At 39.2% G+C, this 21,033-nt stretch overlaps 1 protein-coding gene across 3 annotated transcripts in view; it reads right to left on the minus strand.

Moving 5' to 3' along the window:
- The window catches only part of dnah6 (dynein, axonemal, heavy chain 6), a 61,531-nt gene extending 40,608 nt beyond the window's left edge, over positions 1-20,923 (minus strand). Inside the window, exons 1-37 of one of the 3 annotated variants that reach the window (XM_044190579.1) lie at positions 20,835-20,923; positions 20,228-20,320; positions 20,031-20,107; positions 19,692-19,871; positions 18,970-19,320; positions 18,646-18,780; positions 18,421-18,523; positions 18,266-18,332; positions 17,746-17,932; positions 17,514-17,615; positions 17,330-17,437; positions 17,058-17,147; positions 16,499-16,619; positions 14,388-14,539; positions 13,916-14,068; positions 13,446-13,697; positions 13,185-13,313; positions 12,918-13,031; positions 12,660-12,803; positions 12,311-12,466; positions 12,064-12,114; positions 10,260-10,352; positions 10,026-10,145; positions 9,499-9,679; positions 9,254-9,350; positions 8,749-8,977; positions 7,776-7,940; positions 7,320-7,430; positions 7,027-7,152; positions 6,719-6,874; positions 6,231-6,392; positions 4,678-4,815; positions 3,480-3,647; positions 3,237-3,385; positions 1,653-1,760; positions 1,344-1,470; positions 2-214 (exon numbers count right to left, since the gene is read on the minus strand). In XM_044190579.1, coding sequence (XP_044046514.1) covers positions 2-214; positions 1,344-1,470; positions 1,653-1,760; positions 3,237-3,385; positions 3,480-3,647; positions 4,678-4,815; positions 6,231-6,392; positions 6,719-6,874; positions 7,027-7,152; positions 7,320-7,430; positions 7,776-7,940; positions 8,749-8,977; positions 9,254-9,350; positions 9,499-9,679; positions 10,026-10,145; positions 10,260-10,352; positions 12,064-12,114; positions 12,311-12,466; positions 12,660-12,803; positions 12,918-13,031; positions 13,185-13,313; positions 13,446-13,697; positions 13,916-14,068; positions 14,388-14,539; positions 16,499-16,619; positions 17,058-17,147; positions 17,330-17,437; positions 17,514-17,615; positions 17,746-17,932; positions 18,266-18,332; positions 18,421-18,523; positions 18,646-18,780; positions 18,970-19,320; positions 19,692-19,871; positions 20,031-20,107; positions 20,228-20,297 — 5,085 coding nt within the window. In that variant the 5' untranslated portion in view covers positions 20,298-20,320; positions 20,835-20,923. Of the gene's footprint in view, position 1; positions 215-1,343; positions 1,471-1,652; positions 1,761-3,236; positions 3,386-3,479; positions 3,648-4,677; positions 4,816-6,230; positions 6,393-6,718; positions 6,875-7,026; positions 7,153-7,319; positions 7,431-7,775; positions 7,941-8,748; positions 8,978-9,253; positions 9,351-9,498; positions 9,680-10,025; positions 10,146-10,259; positions 10,353-12,063; positions 12,115-12,310; positions 12,467-12,659; positions 12,804-12,917; positions 13,032-13,184; positions 13,314-13,445; positions 13,698-13,915; positions 14,069-14,387; positions 14,540-16,498; positions 16,620-17,057; positions 17,148-17,329; positions 17,438-17,513; positions 17,616-17,745; positions 17,933-18,265; positions 18,333-18,420; positions 18,524-18,645; positions 18,781-18,969; positions 19,321-19,691; positions 19,872-20,030; positions 20,108-20,227; positions 20,334-20,758; positions 20,777-20,834 lie in introns of those variants that run through there. The other 2 variants (XM_044190580.1, XM_044190581.1) reach the window with 2 other exon arrangements.
- Between the last annotated feature and the right edge of the window lie 110 nt (positions 20,924-21,033).

Here is a 21,033-nt window from a genome sequence, read left to right on the forward strand (position 1 = left end):
CCTCTCCGTAGAGCTCCCCCATTGTGACAGATTTTGGGTTGAGAACATAGGTCTTGACTGGTTGATAGAAGGGGCTGTTAGCCTTGTGCCCTGTGCGATGGAGGGTCTCCAGTGTGTCTGCCAGGATGGTGTAGACAGTGGTCTTACCTCCACCAGTAGGCCCTACCAACATGACACCATGACGCACTAACATGGTCTCATACAGCTGGATCACCTGGTCGTATAAAAAGAAGTGGAAAGGAGAAGAATGATGGACCAGTTTTACAAACCAAACCAAACACATACGTGTTTACCATTACATCAAAGTGAAACAAACACAAAGCATCTCAATTCTATTCACCTCCATTATATTGTGGTGGCTGCAAAAATCTCAGAGTCAGATATCTCAAAACCTTAGCAAATAAAACTAAAATGCCTGCATGGCTAGATACCACTATAGATCCAGTTATTGTAAAAAATATGTAATTTGGGTGAACTAACCCTTTAAAAGATAAGGCTGACAATATTCTATCAATATATTAATGTCAAGGAATCTGATGAAAATACAAAAACAATAAACCGACCCTAATAACAATCGATGCCTGTGAAGCCAAAACTTGATATAGCTTAATACCCTGTGCTGTAGACCTCCAAAACTATTATAAAACATAAATGGCATGGTAAGTTGACAACATTTATATAGCACTTTTATCCATAGTGCTTTACAATTTGCCTCTCATTTATCCATTTAGACACACACAGACCAATGGTGGCAAGCTGCCAATCACTGGCGTAAACATTGCGAGCAATTGGAGTTCAGTGTCTTGCTCAAGGATACTCTGACATGTAGACAGAAGAATGATACTGCCAACCCTGTGATTAGTGGACGACCTGCTCTACCTACTGGTGACGTGTGACATTTTCTGTCATTATGATTACATAAGTTTATTTTGAGTTAATCTCACATACACTGTGCTGGTGCCAAAATAGTCTCTAACACACTGTGTATTAATCCAAAGCTGAAAGTAGACCCCCACCAATGCACAATTAACTCTAGTCTACAGTGTCCAGATGTTTTAGGAAATTATTGTGTTTTTAAAAAAAATAAATAATTTAATAATAATTTACATCTGCAGCAGCAAATGGAATGAGTGCCACAGACAGGGTAGGGAAGTTAAAAAGTACAAAAGTTAAGAATAATACCAGCCTTATCCTTTCATATATATATATATATATATATATATATATATATATATATATATATATATATATATATATATATAACATATATATATAACATGCAAAGTGTTTTACAGAGGTAAAATATTTATAAGGAAATAATTAAATAAATTTCCCCCTTGTACCTTCTTGGTCATGCTAGCCAGTGGCTGCAGGTTTCGCTTAACCAGAGACTCCAGGATGGTGGATTGTAGCACACCATAGTCATGCTCAGGGATACACACACCAGGGAAGAGGTCTGATAGGATACCACTGGAGGGGGTTGGCATAATACATACTAAATAACAGTTTTCACATGTAACAACATTAAAACAACACAACTTTATCTCATTGTAACTTATCTTATTTGTGCTGGTGGTCTGAAGTAATATTTTGATGTACTGTTATTTTTCAGTATGTGGGCATTTGGAGCACCAGAAATAATATAGGCTTACCCAAAAAGCACAGCATCATCAACGAGGAACTTTGGCAGGTTGGAATCCCTCAGGGCTCTGATAAGAACCACATCCTCACTGAGGTGGGGGTTATCTCTTTTTAGAGACCTAAGAACACAAAAAACAATCATTACTTTTCAAATGATCTGCATTTCATGTAAACTTTGTTATACACAAAGCCTTTTCTTCAAAGCAGGGTATTTGTCAAAGAGTCATTGCAAGTTTACAATACAAATACTCATACAATATGACTAGCTACAGTATATTTTATTGGTAGCAATCCTAAAGCTAAAGTGGTGTGATTTTTAGATTTATCCTGGATTTATCTTCTTTAGGTTATTAGTCTGTTTACTTATTGGTTGATTCTTTCTTTGTTTGCTTAATTCTTCACTTCGTCTTGGTCATACTGCAGAACAAACCTCGGTTTTCAGTTTACATGCTGTTCACTATTACTATTACCAACTGCCTCGATTATCTAGTCACTTTCGTAAAAAATGCATTAAAATATTAGCAATAAAAGCAAATCTGTTAAAAAGGAAAATGCAATAACCCTTTTCATTTGACAATATGACTTCAAAAGTGACGACACAGGCATCTCTTCCAACGAAGTTGGTGCATTCATTGAAATAAATATTTACAATAAGGGAAAATTAATATTATAATAGGCACATTAATTAGTGGAAAATAGACTCATTACAAATACAGATGTGATAAAGATAATAAGCAGCCGACATGAGCTGATAATTTAATGTTGCACAACCTGATCTTCACAACAAGCTGGCTCCACTCGATTATAAAAAACAAAGTAAAAAACATTAGAGACATTAGAGTGGGAGATAATGAATGTGTGCTTAGTGTGGAACGAGCAGACTCAGAGGAGTAATATGTAGGCAAAGACAGACAATGAATCACAAGCCAATTACAACAGTTCCCTGAGCTTCAGCTAATAACCAACAGGCGAAAGCATGACTTTCTCTACACATGGTAAAGAACAGCAATATAAATCTATTCATGCACCCACGCAGACCAGGAACAACTGTGTTGTTGCTGTCTCCAAGTCTTTCTTTTGTCTACTTAATCTTGTTCTTCATCTCTTCATGTGTCTCATTGCTCATTCATTTGAGGTATGATATGCATTTGACTAAGTGAATGAATTTCACACATGACACACAGTGAAACTATTGCTTAAGTGAAGAAGTGCTTATTTTCTTTTATCAACCATAATACACAGCAAGAAAGAATGGGGTCATTTCAACAGTCAGAGGCACTTACCCTCTAATCTGAGTAATCAATAGTACAATATTTGATTTTTTATGCTTTTGCATTTGATTAAATATTTGCTGAATATATGAGTGTTCAGCACAAAGCATGACAATCTAACTCCTGGATGATGACTGTTTCTGCAATGGACTAAAATATAACAACCATGCGCTGATTAGCAATATAACCATTTAACATTAACAATGTCTCACAGCACATTCTGTACATGAATATACTGAGTGTACTAAAGCATGTGTGTCTGTTTGAGTGTCAATAACTGAATGCACATGTGTGTCAGTGTATGTATGAGTGTGATGCTCTTACCCAGCCATGACCAGGACAGACTTGACAGCTCTCATGCCAAAGTCGTAGTGGTCCTGCTGGGACAGCTGCTCAGAGCACAGCTTGTACATCTGGGTCATTTTTCTCGCTAAGGTCTTACTGGACTCAAATCCCTCTGAGTACAAAATCACCTGGCGGGAGGGAGAAAAATAAGGGAATGATAAACTGTTACGTAGACAAAATAAGCAAGCACATACAACAACGCACACACAGAGAGCCTGTTACCTCTGCTATGAGTGCGTAGTTTGGCACCATCATGGCTATGGGTCTAAAGAGAGCTTTAAGGTTGTCAGGTAGCTCCGTTCTTCCGGCATAGCCTGGGTTCATGGTGATGAATGCAGCACACGTCATCACCAGCTTGATCTCCTGGCCCTCAAATTGAAACCTTGACAGCTGCATAACACATAATTGAGTGAGACGCTCTTACTTATGTCTTAAACATCTACACAAGCAAGTAAAGACTGCGTATGGCAGTGAATTATGGACCTAATTCATTTCTAATTTATGTAATCTGTGATGGCTCCTAACCTGATGGTCTTTGTTTATCTCCTCTATGAAAAATACAGTAATGCTAAAGTAGATTACTGGCTGCTATTCAGTTGAACTTGTAGCATTAGGTCAAAGCTGAGTGTTGTGTCATAAAATGCAACATTAAAGTTTATGTGTTGTGTGACGTCCCATGGAATTCATTGATATTCATCTACATAAAGCAAATTACAGGTGTTTTGTTAAGAATCAAAGATTGATAGCAGGCCATCGTCACATTGGTCCAGTGGAATCAAGAGTCTGATCGAGTGACTGACTCTTGAGGTCTGTAAGGCTTATCGCTTGGTGTTACTTAGAATTGTAGGATAGTAGAGTAATGTCCTTAAAGGTGGGGTATGTGATTATAATCCAATACACGTCTTTTTGTCAAATTCAGTGAATATCTCCTCACGTCCGCACGTTCTGTGTGTGTGCTAAAAAAAAATCCGGTGTTTGTACACAGCCCTGGCTCTGTAAATGGGAAACAAACACAACACTATTCCAGCCATGATTTATGTGTCAGGTGACATTAAATTACTTGCCTGCGGACATTCAGCTTACTTTCTAGTTTGCCAAGATATGCTGTTGTTGTGATGTTAGCTAGAGTAGCAGGAGAGTTGTGAGTATCGCTGTCTGGAGCTAGTTTGCTGCCTCTGGGAAATCGTGTCGTCCTCTCTGTATGTTACCTTTGCAGCAGCAACTGTAGCGACAGTTTGCTAACCAACAACCTAGCTAACGTTAGTTAAATTACTTGCTGTGTCGCTGTTCGCTCTATATCATGGTATATGGCATGGTATTGGATTTCTCCAGAATTGCATACCTCACCTTTAATTCTCCATAGTATACAAAGTGTCGTGTGAACAATGCAAAAGTGGTGTGTATGTGAGTGTGGAAGTACCTTAGCAGCTTTGGCGTTTCGTATGGTTATGAGCTGCTGAGCGATGACAGACAACACTTCAATGTCGATTCGGTTAAATTCGTCAAAACAACACCAAGCACCCGACTGAGCAAGCCCACAGAAGAAGCGCCCCATCATCTGGAAGAGAGAAGTGTAACTGACTGTAATTAAAGGTTACACATATAATCTTGACTCAGCTTGTCTATGGTAAACTCCTCACCCTGCCTTAGCTGCATAAATGATAAATGAATTTGCCCATATACAGAAAACAAGCCATTAATATGACTTAGGGTCAAAGAATGGGACGAGAGAGAGAAAAATATGTAATTGAAGTAGGAGACAGGTAGTATCAGTAAATTTCATTATACTTGTGTTACATTGTGATACTTGCACCACGTCCATGGGTGACCCGAAAACCACTGTTCAAAGTTATTAAATGCTACAGTTAAATGCTGCTAATCCACAGTGGAGCAGAGCTGAACAAAGCAATAATACATAAAACCACAGAGTACTGTTATTCTAGCCTGGCTAAATCAAAGCCCTGTCCAACTCTAATACACAGGTGCCTGACACCAAAAACTAACTACAGCAGACATAGAGAGAATGGCTTTCTAGTTGTACTGACTCCAAACTCACTGCACAGCAAAGCAAAGTGCAGTTTAACATTAAATTGAAATGTGCAGTGTGCCTCAAGGTTAAAGGCCAAGTCGGAAGTTTTGGGGCATATAAAATACAGATATGTTCTGATAAACAATGAATATCAGAAGAAGGTTATTACTTATGGATAAAATACATATATTTTATATATGAAATAATAGCATTGTGTTTTTTTGTCAACTGATCAGAATCAATGAAAACTGATTGACATAAACAAACTGTAAACAAACAGAAACAATGAATAACTTATATTAAAAGATCTGTGGCAGTGATAGCAGGTTCAAATCCTGTGTTTTGAATGTTGATGAGGAATCCCTTTTGTTTACATTTTGATCCCAGAATGCGCCATATATTAGACTGTTAAAGCAATAATTACACATGCAAATAACATATTTTAGATCATTATCAGCCAAATACAGCATGATATGTATCATAATACTACCACATGCAGTTGACTTGTGTTGCTACTGATAGGGCAGGCAGAAGTTACAGAAAATGTGCTTAGAGCATAGAGGAAAGGACCAAATCTGGTTTAAGGAAATGTTTTAGTAGCACACAGCTATTTCTGTACAGTGTACCTGTGATTTAACTGGCACAGGGCAGAAGGCGCTGGTGCTTTTGCAATAGTGCCATCTAATGGCATCACTTAGTAGGTACAGTCAAAGTGAGACAGGGCCTTCCAGAGCTAATTAAAATGGAGCAAACATGCAGTGGCAGTGAAAGTTATTGGGAGCAAAAGGAGAATAAGTGCTGAATCACATGCAGGTAAAGAGGTGCAGGGGAAGAAATGAAGGAACAAATAATTCAGAATTGAGTGGAGAAACAAACAAACAAAGTGTAGGAGCACACAAACGTTCAGATGTGGGTATAGATGAATACAGTTTGTCAGGGCTGACCTTGTAGTCAAGTCCATCAGAGCAGTTGAAGACCACACACTGTATGGCCAGGGCCTTAGCCAAGTCCTTGGTGGTCTCTGTTTTGCCCGTCCCTGCTGGTCCAGCTGGAGCTCCTCCCAGGTCTAACTGGAGAGCCCCCATCAGACACAAATAGCAACGGTCCTGCATATCAGGGCAGGGTGAGAGATACAGGATAGTTTGAACAACTGAGCTTGTTTGAACAAAATAAAGAATTAACAAAATTACAGATAAACACACAATATTCTGTGTTTACTACAGGACACATTCTATAGACTCCACTATTAGCTCCCTATAGTGGTTTGGTAGATTTTGTCTTGCACTTAAATTGCCTTGCACTGCAGTTAAATTCAACATAATGCATAAAAAGGTTTCTGTGTTACACATGAGTTAAATTAAGGTTGGAACAGGATAAGGCATATATTGATCATACATGTGTATCTTAGTATCAATGTGTACTAATGCGTTACCGTGAGTGGTGTGATAACCAGTCTAGGACAGGCTCCCAGGTATTCATAGCCATAAATGTAAGTAGACATAGCCATTGTGGCTACACAGTTGTCCAAGTCCAGGTCCCAGTAGTAGCGTAGCTGTCTCTGCCATTCAAAGTTAGACTTGGTGTCCACCTGAAAAAGAGGGCTGAAGTTACTTTAAGGTGGTGAGTTGTTACAAATCTTTTCTGATCACCTGAAATCCCCAGTCAATACCTGCACCTCTCAAGACAAGAACAGACAGAGATATAAGCTGCTTGATGGTGTTCGTGTTTGCACTATTGTACCTTCTGGCGGACTAGATCTGTGACAATGTCTCTGGCATGGACGTCGATGGTGATGAGGGCAGTGATAATATTACGGTGTAAAGTAGGCAGCTGTCCTCGTACCAGTGCTGCCAGGGCATTCAGCCTCTGAAATACACATAAACACATGCACAACCACACATAAATTATTGGGTTACACAGTAGAAGTCAACAAGTAAAATTACTTGGGCAAACAAGTGTAGATTTGTTTTGTTTTTATTGATAACCAAACAATTAGGGAAAAAGAAAGCAGCAGAGTAGTTAGTGTGGCTTACATCAAAGTTAGTCAGCTCAAATTCCTGCAGGGCAGCAAAGTGATTGTGGTCTCCCTCCAGGCAGGCATCCATGTCCCTGCACCACATCATCTGTGAGATGGTCAGCACCACCTGGTGGACACAAACTGAAGTTAAATCACTTTTTAAAAATAGAGAAGACTTAGCACAAAGCACCACCCGAAATTAAGCTTAGACAATAGCAATGATTCCTGAAGTCTTGGTTTTAATCCTCAAAGTGAGCAATCAGAGCATTACAACAGTTCTCATGGTTAGGAAAATAATATATCTGAATTGAAATTTACTGGTAACTATATGTAATGATGTCTTGACATTTTCCCATGCAAAGCCAAAGTGTGTAATAATATACAAACAATAGCAGACAAGTGTGTTACTTAAAAAATCTTAAAAGCACTAGTCCCTAACTTTACTTAAATGTACATGTTTGTGTGTGTGTACCTGCGATGGATGTCCAGCCACCACCCATTTCTCTCTAGACTTCACCTGGTAGTCTACAATGGCAGCCTTGCTTAGGCGTCGCAGTGAGGAGAACATAGCTTCCTCCACTTTGCAAAGCCAATCTTCCACATTGCCTTGTGCCTTCAGACCTTTAGTCAAACCCACCTACACTTACACACAGAACGACAAGATCAGTTTCAGTTAAGGACATGATTAAATGTGAATCCTCTGTGTCAATTCTCAAAGCCTTTATTTGCTCTTTATTTGCTCAGATGACCGCAAGGGTGATAACTAATAACTCCTTGTGGTCATAACTCACAAGCCCTATGTCTGATACAGCGAGTGACTCAGCAATCAGTGCCAGAAAAATTGCCACTGCACTCAAAAAAATGTCATCATCCTTGTTGCAGAATTTGAGATGTCAAACACAGTTATACCACAATGATTGCTGTGGTATAATTTACAGCTGAGGAGAGACTGGTCTTCAGCTGGGTACAAAGAAACCTAAACCCAGAGCAGAAAACAGCTAGTAGCCTCAGACTGCCTGCAGTGGTGGACAAGACCAGTCAACCCTCCACTGGCAGACCAGAAATTCTTGTGTTTCCAACAAACCAACAAATTTTTAAAACATGTGTAGCTTTTAAAACAATTCTTTTTTTTTTTTAGTTAATGCAAATCAGAATTTGGCATGTCCAATGTTTGCCTTAATTACTGCTTGCATAATTTGAGAACCTGCTTTATTCTTGCACTTTAAGGTAAGAGAAGAGTGGTGTCATTCAAGATGGCTGACATGCTTAACTACTGTTCTAGTTTATACAGTAAAATATACCTTCAGGAAGGTAGCGTATGAGTGTATTTTTTCTTTCTCACTCTCTCTCATTCTCAGCAAGGACAACAGAAGGAAGGAAACAAGAATAAAAGGTAGAATAAAACACAGAGAGCATGATGACCAAAGGTGTTACTTGAACTTGACCTTCTCTCCCTCAGGAGAAACCATGTTCAGGATGTTTTTGCTAAAGACCGTCTCCTGTTCTCCAGCGTCCAGAGCAGTTCCTGCAGCACCAGAAGATTGTTCGGGCAGCAATGCAAACTCTAGCCGTGTAATGGCATCAAAACACTTCCTAAGGTGAGGCTGCACCGCCTGGGGGTTTCTTGTCTGGGCCAAGATCTTTAGCAGCTCATCATTGGATAAGAAGTAGAACCTGCGAAGGACAGATAGGGTGAATATGAGAGTTGTTACTACACATCAGCAACCACATCATAGTGTTTGTGACACATTGATCACAGGAAATGTTTAGAGTAACAACTGGTAACCTGTCAAGGGGAACATGCAGAGCAACACACTATATATTGTATAGTCTTACATTTTAAATCTAGTTGGTCCACAGGGAAAACTACTAATCAAGAAAGGAAGTAAAAATAAAGTATGATGTAAAAGTGTGTTGTTGTAATATGTAACAAACCAAGCATGTGTGTACCTGGGGAAGATGACTCTCTTGGACTCCAGGTAGGCTTCCAGGCACTTCTGTATCTCATCCAAAAGAGCGTTGTTGTGCTGAAAAGTCTCCAACAGATCTGTGTAAGATAAAACGACAGGCTTGTTTGCAGTGTGACAATGTGTTAACCTGTGTTAGCGAGTGCATGTGTGATCATGTGTATCTGTCTGCCTGTCTCCGCATATACATGTCTTCTATTTTTCCATCAGTGCTGTATGACTACCTACCAGGCTGTGTTGCTGCTTTAAGGGCACTGGGCATCTTATTGACCTTTGCCATGATCTCCTTCCAGGACTTGTCCACCTTAAGAAACATCTTGGACTCAGCAGGCAGCTGCCTCTTGATGTCTGGGGCCAAGAAGATACTCTCTAGGTATAGCCAGTTCCTTTGGCACGTAAGCCACTCATCCTGGAAAGGAGGGTAGAAAGAGGAGAGGGAGAAGAAAGAAATAGCGGAGGAGGGAAGGCAGTAGGGACAATGTGAGTGTTAAGAAAATTAAAGAGCTTGTCTTAAATGTGATACTGTTAGTTATTCTTATAATGAACCGAAATATACATTAAATAACCATTATTTCTTTTGCAAGTAGTTTGGCTTCTTGTTTGCAGCCACTAGGGAGAGCTACTGTATAACACTTGAGGCCAAATCCAAAGTCAAAATCTGCATTTAGCATGTAGACAAGCCTTTAATATCTACAGAAGAGTGACTTGGAGCCAAATGAAAGATCACTCTATGCAATTCTTTTCTAAGCCTTTACCAGTGTTTGGTTGAAGAGAATCAGCTGTCTCAGCAATTTTTCCACCCTGAGCTTGATAGGAGCTACGTAGCGAGAAGATGCCACCGTGCCCATATTGATAATGCTGTCATCCAGGAGTACCTTCACAGTAAACAAACATGGAAACACACAAACACGCACCATTAGATGTACTGAAACACTACTAGTGTATTACAACAGACTGTGTGAGAGAGTGTGTGTGCTACATGTTACCACCTGGATATCATCCGTGCCTCCCAAGATGAAGACGTCTTTGGAGTCACCGTGAGACAGCACAGTGAACTCTGTGGTCTTCCATGCATCCTCCACCTGCATGGCTCATTCAGAGGGCAGAGGTTAAACAGCATGGGCACACTGTACTACATTCCATAAATATCTTCTTGCATGCATGTCTCATGTGTGCATTCTCCCACAGACATGAATTTCAGGGAGGAGATTGATAGAGTGGATGTGGCACAAGGGAAAAGCACTTAAGTATCAAATCTACATGGCGGACAACTAGACTAGAGCTGCAATGATTATTACAATTAGACAGAAAACTAATCAGCAACTCTTTCAATAATCCATTAATCATTTCAATCACTTTTTAAGGAAAAATGCCGAACATTGTCGGGTTTGTGCATCTAAAATGTGAGATGTTTTTCTTTGTCATATATGAGAGTATATTGAATATCTTAAGTTTCTGGACTGTTTTTCAGACAAAACAAGCAATTAACCGTGGGCTTGGAGAAACAGCAAATGGATTTTTTTCATTATTTTTTAACATTTTATAGACTAAACAATTAATTGATAAATCGAGAAAAAAATTGGCAGATTAATCAATAATGAAATTAATCATTAGTTGCATTCCTACTCCAGACACAACTCTACCCTGCATGCATAACTGTCTGAGGTTTGAATACCAGTGTGCAGTTTTTGTATTAACTCCCCATTATGCATGTTTTACTCAACTTAAGAGAGTACAAGCTAATTAATCACTCCAGTTTTGTGTATTTGTATATATTGTATTTATTGAAGTACCTAGTTACTTGTAGCTGCACGTGTGGCTATTGTGTTTATTACTAAAATTGAAAAACAAAACCATATATGTAAGGAAAACATGGTGAACAGGCTTTCATTGTCTCCAGAAGCATAAATTCTACTTAAAGGGATACTTTGACATTTGTGGAAATAGGCTTATTCGTTTTCTTGTTAGTGAGATGAGAAGATGGATGCCACTGTCATGTCCGTGCAGTAAATATGAAGGTATACCTAGGAGATGGTTAGCTTAGCCTAGCATAAAGATTGAAAGCAGGGGGGAGACAGCTAGTCTGGCTCTGTCTGAAGGTAAAAAAATCCACCAACCAACACCTCTAAAGCTCATTAATTAACGCGTTATATCTTGTTTGCTTAATCTATAGAAAAGGTAGGCAGATTTTCAGCACTGGACAGAACAAGGTAATCTGTTTCCCCCTGCTTCCAGTCCTTATGCTAAACTTAGATATCCTGGCTGTAGCTTCATATTTAACAGAAAGAGTGGTATTAATCTTCTCATCTAACAAGAAAGCAAATAAGCATGTTTCCCAAGCTATTCTTTTAAAAACAAAATATAAATTAATCTATCTTTGGTCGTGTATTTGTGGTACCATATATCCATTAACTCTTTACAACTCTGCACCTAGCTTCCTCTTGAGAGAAGCCTGTCTGGGCTCTCCTCTTCATTACAAAACTGTCAGTCTGCTATGGCAGAGAGGGCATTGCTTTTTCATTTTAATTAGCTATAATTAATGCCAGCCTCCACCATATCCACTAATAATGTATTACTCCAAGTCCAACCATGTTGCAACCATTGGCGCATCACATGCCACTAGGCATAAAAGTAATCAAATTGGCATATGTGGGCACAAAATGGCATGATTAAAGTAATTCATCATCAACAGACATGAAGGTAGAGTACACTTCTACTGCAGTTTCTCCAGTAGATATAGATGGACATGTGATATCTGTATACATATTCATAGGTAGGTTGCTTTCCACACACCTTTGTAACAATGTTCTCCACTGATGCCTCTCCTGAAGCTTGTCCTGAGACCTAAAAGTCAAGGGTCATATTATTATTATTTATCCAGGTCTGACTTAAAGAGTTTAGCACAAGGCAGTAGCTAAGATTAGGTAAAGAGCAAGTCGCAGCACATACTTACCCTTTTACCAACTTAATAGTCAGCAGTAACCAAGGTCTCACAAGTATAGCAAAAGAAGCTCATAATGTAGCTATATTTATGTGTTACCTCCTGTATCTCCATGCCATAGGAGAAGATGTTGATCTCCTCCAAAACAGCCACAGTAAGCTCCTCCACATTCAGGGAGGTCCCCACAACAGACTCCAGAGTCTTCCAGTGCTCTGGTTTCATACATGGGTTACGTAGATCAGTGATCACAGGCAGCTGAAGGAAAACACATGAATATGATTTAGATAGAGTCAAAAAGCTGTAGTCAAGAACCAACTGGCTAAATCACTAGTACTGGCTTGCAGTCCATATTTGAATGTGGCATCAAAAAGAGATTTGTGATGACATTAATTTTGTTATTTACACACACATTAAGGTCAGTCACTACAGAACACTTTGTCCTACCCACCCTCTGCTTCATGACTTCCACCTTGTCCTTAAGACTTCGCACTACATCGTTACGTGGCAGGCCCTTCTCCAGCTGCTTGACGTATTTGCTATATTTGTTGACCTGTGAGCTTAACTGCTCTAGGTCCAGTTGCTCAAGTGTGCTCTGGGGATGGGCGAACATGGAAGGACACAAGAGAGGAAGAGCTGTTTACATGTGTCTGTACATTAGACTGTATGTGTTCAGGCCTCCGCTTACAATACGTTTAGTGCACCTCACCTGCCTCCATCCATCTTGTAAAGAGTCCCATTCCTCTAGAGAGTCCCACAGCAGCTGCTTCAGCCTAAACTCTGCAGTTAAGTCTTCCAGGGTGTCAAACTTGGTCACCTCCACCTTTATTCATTAGAAGGCAGAGGAGGAAAACTAATTTGGGTTGGGTTGGTTAACATGACCTTTTCTGCTTTGATTTGTTATGACTTGACTTGGGACATGTCGTTTGCAAGAATCATTTTGAAATTACTGAAAGGATCTAAAGAATTACAGCACCTTGAATTTCTTCTGGTAGGAGGTGTAGGCGGAAGCCTGGGCCAGCAGCTCGTCTATAGAAATCTGGATCTCCCCCAGTAGCAGACGCACTTGGGAGGAATCTGCATTGATGTCTAGGATTTGTGGATCCTACACATAAAAAATGTTCGATGAAGCAAACAAGTCAACAAGGCTCAGCATGAAAAACACCCTTCCAAACTACATATTCTTAGGTTGTGAATAAACCAACCAACCTTTTCATTTTGATTAACCTCCACGTACCTGTGATTTAAGCTTGATTTTCATGACCTCACAGTTCAGCTCCTTTATGTCCATCTGCAGAGAGCTGCAAAACTTGTCCATGCTGGAGTCCCTTTCTACCACTGCCTTATCAATGATGCTGTGCAATGAGTTAATGGAGGGTTGCAAGGTGGCGAAAACAACCAGATCCTCAGGTGGCGTGGGAACTGAGTACATGTTAATCAGATTGTACATCTGACATACTGTCTCTTGCTCCTCTTCTAGCACCGTAATCTGGTGAGAGGGAGAAAGGGAAGAAAGAGGGAGGATAGAGTGTAGTAGAATAGAGTTGGTCAGGGAAAGGTAGAGTGGTTGAGAAGAGGGGACAGAAGAGACGAGAGGAGACTGGGCTGATGGCTACATACTGTAAAAATAACTTTGCTTTGTTGGTTTTGTTACAAACACTTATGATTGCTAAAGAAACTGCTATTAATGTGAAATGTATGTCTTACCTTCTCCTGTATCTCATCCAGGAATGTGAGGGAGTTGGCTAACTCAGCTGTAGTGGAGGGACTGAACTCTAGTTTAAATTGAGCTTCACAAGCCTCGGCAATGACAGCATCTAGCTTCCTCTTAGCCAGCTGAGTAAGCATCTCGTTGATGACCTGGAGCAGAGATTCAGAGCAGAGCAATGATTCCTACATGGCTTTAACATTTTTGCTGCAGTTTTAATTCAATATTTGGTTGCATTAATATTTATAAAAAAATAATTTATAAAATATTTCTCCCAAATATATCAACACTGAGACCCTGGACCTTGCTTATATTTTCATTTCAGTGAGGGTTAATTGACACAGAATGGCCTCACAGCCCTCTTGTTTAAATCACTTGTTTGTCATGGTCAAAAACTCTCCATAATTCTTAAACCAAAAACAGTTGTGTAATACCAGTAATACAGTATGTTTCCATATAGCTAATCCTCACCTCCAGACAGCGGAGTGGGGAAGACACAAGCTTCTCTTTGAGCTGTGTTTTGTCCACCAGCAGTAAGCCTAGATGTCTCTTCTGTTGGATGGCTAAGGCCTCATTATGCTCACTGTGATATAATTCCAGTGCTTTTTCAAAAAAGGACAAACCTGTGAGACATAGCAGTCAATCCATCAGTCTAAAAGAACTATGTTATTTTGTAACTAAGTTATTTTACAAGATTTACTTACTAAAACTTATGTATGTTTGCTTATTGAATGTATTTCAGGTTTGATTTTATTTTTGTGACCAAGTTTTTTCTGTTTTAGGACATAGAGAGGCATGTAAGATTTTCGAGTGCCATTATAATTGCACAAGAAAAAAAGGAAGAAAAAAAAAAGACATGTATAAATACAGGTGTAAACATATATAAATGTGTGCACAAATGTATAATAAGTGCTGTCACCATCAAGAAATTTTAGTTGACAAATAATTGCGATTAACGATTTAATTGTCTTTTTCTGTTCATTTTAATAATACACTTACACCTTATGAAGAAGAAAAGCCATTTCTTGGCATTGAACACTGGAACGTGTACATTGTAATATAATATTATATATACATTATACATGTATAACATTTGAAAGTATACATTAGTATACCCTAGTAGGTTAACTCTCATTTCACCATTTTAAATCTACTTAATTCTCCACCTTATTTTAGTGTTTATTCACAAACTACTTAAATCTGCTCACCTCGATCGCGAATGGCGTTGTTCTCTCGGACTGATAAAAAAGAAAAATGCTAAAATGTGTCGCCACATATACTTTGGTGGCTGTTAATATACCTGGGAGACCTGCCCAAGTATAGTCTATGTGTGGGAAACACTGCGGTGGAAAACAACGTGGAAATAGTTATGGAAATATGACATATCAGTTAATTTCATCTAGCTGTTCTTATACAGGTGAATGGAAACGATTCTGACGATTATGCAAAATAATCGCGGTTAGCTTAAATAATTGCGATCAGGCGATTATGTAATAATTGTGACAGCCCTATATATAATGTATTATTCCTAAAAACATTAGACACTGTGGCAAGAAATTATATTAAAGTAAATCTTTGGAAACTATTTCCTTTTTTTCCTGTGCACTGACAAAAACAGTTATTACATAGTAATCATTTTAGTCAACACAACTTTCAGTAGCACTGATTAAGATGAATAGTGAATGAAAAAAGGAAACAAATACAAAAGAATAACCTTGGACATGCAGCGACCAGAGTCTTTGCATCAACCGCTGATGACTTTATAATATAATCAGAACAGTTTTATCATTAAGGACCATGTAATTCCATAAAGATCAGTATTTATATATAACTACACTTCTGGCAAAAATGGAAAAATTTTAAGCATGCATAACGAGAAGATGCAATTAGTGGTCCCTAAATGAAAACCGTGATGCGCTGGTGTAGTAGGGTTTAATTTTCTGACAGCACAAGGTATGAATGCAAAACAGGTTGGCAATCTACTCTCACATCTCACATGTTAAAGCTTTTCACAAGTCTTAAATGCAACAACAAGGAAATGTTTCCAAAATAGTCTCCTCTCAACTGCACTACCATGCAATAATGCAACTTTAACATAACCTCCGACAAAAACAAAATCTCTCTGCAAGTTGATTTTCCTATTGCAAAAGAATTAAGAATCAAGAAAGAAGATTAAGAATTTAAATAAATAAATAATGCTACATAATAAATAGAAGGCTTCATCGGCCCCAAAAATCCTGATCGGATCACCCTTATTCAACACATTTGTTAGATCTCAAGGATACACACAATGTGTTTTGGTGAAACACACTGAATGTAAACAGAACTTTTGTTTGTTTTCAAGAAAACAAAAATGTCCTACTTGGACTGAAGATTAACTAAAGGCACAGACCTGGTTTAAGCAGCCATGTTTTTGTTTGCAACTTGTCGAGTGTTTTTAAGTGTCCAAAATATCATTCCAATACCAGTACTACTGGCAGCAAAGGCCTCTCTCTTATCAAAAAAAGACCGAACTCCTCTTTGTGTTATGAGTGGGAGATGTGTTACAAAAATGATGTTTTTGTTGATGTATAGTACATCACCATGATCCTGTTGCCGCATTTCATCCAGATCCAGAATCTCGTTCTCTTTATAGAACAGCCGAAAACGCTCAAACGTGTTTGAGTACACTTTTGCTGCGTCAAAGGCAAACTGGAGTGATTCCTAAGGGGAAAAACAAGTCAGGCCCATACATACACAGTACTGTACAGCCAAAGTACAACCTCCATAGATAGAAACCTATGTAAAATGTGTTTTTCTCCATGTGACCCAAGCCTATGTCACTGATTTGGTAACACATTTTCCTGATGTCTATCAGTGCAGGATGTAGAGACTGTATGACATACATACAAATGTTAATAACAACATACTAGACACACTACTCACATTAATTGAAAGTTGTAAACCCCAAAGATTGTTTCTCTCAGTGAGCATATTTACAAGGAGTAGTATTCCATATTCAAGATCATTAAGACAGATTGAGAGAAAATCCAGTCCTCATTTCACACCCACAGTCACATACCTGACTGACATTAAACAAACGGTTGTGGAGTAACTCCCTGGCGATCTTCTTGGTGCGAACTATGCAAAGTAAAAACTGACCTTGATGTTTTGGATGATATTTTGAAGGTGGCCATCATTGTCTATGATGGATTCCAAACAGGGGCCATCCTCATATTTATTTTCCAATTTCTACAAGTTAAAAAACACACATAAAAACACATACACAGACTATATTACAGATCAGTAACTGAGTAAAATCTATCAGTACCTTAATATTTTTGACATATCGACATCAACATTTAAAACAACTAAGTTACCCTGAATATACACATCAGATCTGTCAAGTTGAGCTGGTAATGTTTTTTTACTACCTCGTACTCTCCAGGCTCTGTCAATGAATCAAAATCCGGATCTGCCGTAAGTGTATTAACTGACATCGCTGTTTTCTCAAAGCGCTCAATGATCTCTGCAACAGTGTCCTGTAGGAATTAACAAGGAGTATACTGTAGATAGGTAATCAATGGGTAATAGTTTATAACAATTTAGAAAACTAACCTGAAAGTTCTCCTCAGAGGGTTTGTAGGTCAGAGAAGTTGTGTCCAGCATCAGCTCAGAGATGAACATAGGTTGGGCACGGGGAGTTTCTGACTTGACAGACTAACAAAGACACACACACACCAACCAAAACCAAAACTGAACACTGGTCTGTGTCTGCTTGAAAACTCAGTTTGGTGGCTATAGTAATTTCTGTGGTTTTACTATTAAAAATACTGAAACAACACCCTACCTTCTTATCTATTTCTTCTTTAGCTGGGTCAGTGCTAGCCTCAGAGTGCTGGCTCCAGCTCTGAATAATGGCATGGCTGGGCGTTTGATGTACCTGCTCCTGGAGCACAGCCAGTAGTTTGGCCACTGCATTCACCACCAAGATGTGCAAGGTGTTGACGACCAAATAGTCAACAAGACGGATGAAGCTGGGTAGGTGAGAGGCAGAGAAGGGTTGGACTGGGTTAACGTGATAGATGTGCCTGATTAATGATGACATAGGCCTTTTTACAGCAAACATTTTGACTTGTCATAGTCCTGTAGGAGAAGAACAGGTGTTACTAATAACGTTAATGATGGCTCTGTTCTATTCAAGTGTTCCAGTAAGCCATGACTGCTACATGGAATTCAGCCATCATTAATTTCATTATTTACACCTGGGTTTTCCGACTGTGACATGTAAAAATGTCTTCGGTTTTAGCGGGTATGTCTGGCACACAAATAGAGACAGAAAGCAAATGACCCACAAGAAAATTACCCACCAGATGAGGCGGTCAGAGAGAACAGTCTTGTTGATCTCTTCAAGAATTGTCTTGTCCTTTTGATCATCTGTGACAAACAGAGTACTATCAACCTTTTAACATCGTGGTCTATGTATGTACATTCCAGTGTTTCCATATGGTCAGTGTGTACGCACTTGAGCTATCAGATTTGAATTGAGGGTCTGACAAGTAGTTGCGACACGCAGAAACTGTCAACTCCTTTACCAGTTCTTGAAACCTCTCCAAGTCAGTCAATACCTGACAATAATGAACAAATGAGAGCAATGAGCTCCAGAGGAGGCACACAAAGACATACAAAATGTATATACACTTCAAACATCTGGACCAATTTTTGTATGACTTTGTATAAACAACTGCACCTCTTGCAATTGTTTGAACTGGATGTCCTGGAACTCCTGCAGTGTGTAAGTGTGTTTTTTCTCCATGTGACCCAAGCCTGTGTCACTGATTTGGTAACACATTTTCCTGATGTCTATCAGTGCAGGATGTAGAGACTGTATGACATACATACAAATGTTAATAACAACATACTAGACACACTACTCACATTAATTGAAAGATGTAAAACCCAAAGATTGTTTCTCTCAGTGAGCATATTTACAAGGTGTAGTATTCCATATTCAAGATCATTAAGACAGATTGAGAGAAAATCCAGACATCAATTTATACACACAGTCACATACCTGACTGATAATAAACAAATGGTTTTGGAGGTACTCCCTGGCCAAATGAATCTTCTTGGCGCGAACTTTGGTGCGCCAGACGTAGAAGGGTTTCCACTTTTTGAAGAGGGCAAAGAAGGGGATGCGGATGAGCTTACAGTGGTAGTTATACTCCTCTTCCCAGCGTTCGAGGGTTATAAAGTCAAACTCGTTTTCACACACTGACAACACACCTCCTTGGCTGATCATCAAATAGTCATCCTTACTGTACTCATAAATTTGAACTTCAGAGAGAGGGTCCAGCTGTCCACCACTCTTAATGGAAAAGGGCCGTCTGGGGAGACTGGGAGTTGACACCACATTCTGGGACAACTGAGGAGTGGTGGAGAGACAAGCAAAGATGAATTTCCTCCAGAAAGTAGTTTATTTAAATGCAACGATTTGGGGCTTTAACAAAGGCTTTATCAATCCTTAGGCCTGAAGAGCCTGATTTTCTCAAGACCATTGTTGACATTACACTACATTTTGTCAATAGTCATTTAGACTGGCAGGTGAATAGGTGGCCTGGAAGATTGATACATTTGCAACATTTTTTCTGGTAGTCTTGGGTTTTAGCATTACCTTTATCTTGGATTTATGAAATAATTTCATCTTAAAGATACTTTTGAGGAACCTGTCCATTATGCACTATGGGCATATTTTAATCAATGCTTATTCTCTTCTCAAACATGATTGTCACTGACCTTGGTTGTGGATTTCAGAGGGGGTAGGTGGACAGGCAATTGTTCACGGCGCCTATGTGGCTGCTCTGTTTGCTGAGAGGAAGGTGACTGAGTGTACCAGCCTGGAAAAAACATCCGTTCACGGGCTTTTAAGTGGTGGAGACTGGGTTGTTTCCGTGTTACACGTCTCTTCAGCACAGCCTAGATTAAGGGGAAGAAACTGACATCTACAAAAGACCCATATCTGCATATTGTAATTTCTTTAAGCCAATGATAAGATATATTAATAATATGTAGTACTAAATTGGGTGCACAGTATTTCATATTGTCTAAGTTTGATCTTAGTTTGTCAAGTCTCACCTGTGTGTCTTGAACATGGACTGGAGGCCTTGGTAGCATGGTGGAGCTCTGTAGTTCAGGGAGCTTGGGCAGCCGCTCTGGAACAGTATGTCAAGTGGAATTTAAGTTTACTACTGACATTTAATTAAAGACTTGACTAATGACACGCAAGACATAACTAGCACATTTTCATAATGCCCTATATTAGCTGGTCCTACCTCTCGACTCATTTTCCCTGCTTTGGCCAGAGCGGCTCTGCCGAGAGACCCTCGGAGATGCAGAGGCCATGGCATGTACTGTATCCTCAGGCCCTGTGGCAGTGGAGGGAGAGCAGGAGAGTAACGTCAGCTAGAAGTGATTATATTAAACAAATTAGCAAAGTAAAGACAAACTGTATTATTTAACATTACGCAACAAACTTCATGTCGTCAAATTTTGCGAACCCTTAGTCCCATTTCTGACCCCAGCACGTTAGCGTTAACGTTATATAAACATTTTTCACACAGCTAACGTACAATTGTGGACAAGGTAGACATTCGTTGTTGTGAGTTAGCTGAGCTACTTAGGTAGCTACAGTTAGTTTAAGCTTATTAATTAAGGTTAACATTAATGCTAACTAATTAACGTTATTTGAAAAGGTAACGTTAAGTATATAAGGTATTAAGCAAACTTCCCTAACTTGCTTAATACCTGTGAACTTAGTCTTATTGAGTAAGCAATGTCTTCGGGAGGTATTCAAACATGCCCACCGTATCAAATATTCAGCTCCGAAATCTTTTTGATATAACTTAGCTAGTTACGTAGGTTTATAAAAGTATCGCTTACGTTAATGCTCTGTAAGGGTTGCTGACCTGGAGCTGAGGTTTACGGTTTCCTAGCAACAAAATTCTGTCCCGGCATGCAACACAGCCAAACAAAGGCACGTTGCCGGTTTTGTGTTTCACCCTTTTTTTCGCACCCTGACAGTTTGACAAATGCAAAGAAGCACATATTTAAAACCCAAAGCATTGAATTCCTATTAAAC

Source organism: Siniperca chuatsi, linkage group LG3 (assembly GCF_020085105.1).
Source record: "Siniperca chuatsi isolate FFG_IHB_CAS linkage group LG3, ASM2008510v1, whole genome shotgun sequence".
NCBI lineage: Eukaryota > Metazoa > Chordata > Actinopteri > Centrarchiformes > Sinipercidae > Siniperca > Siniperca chuatsi.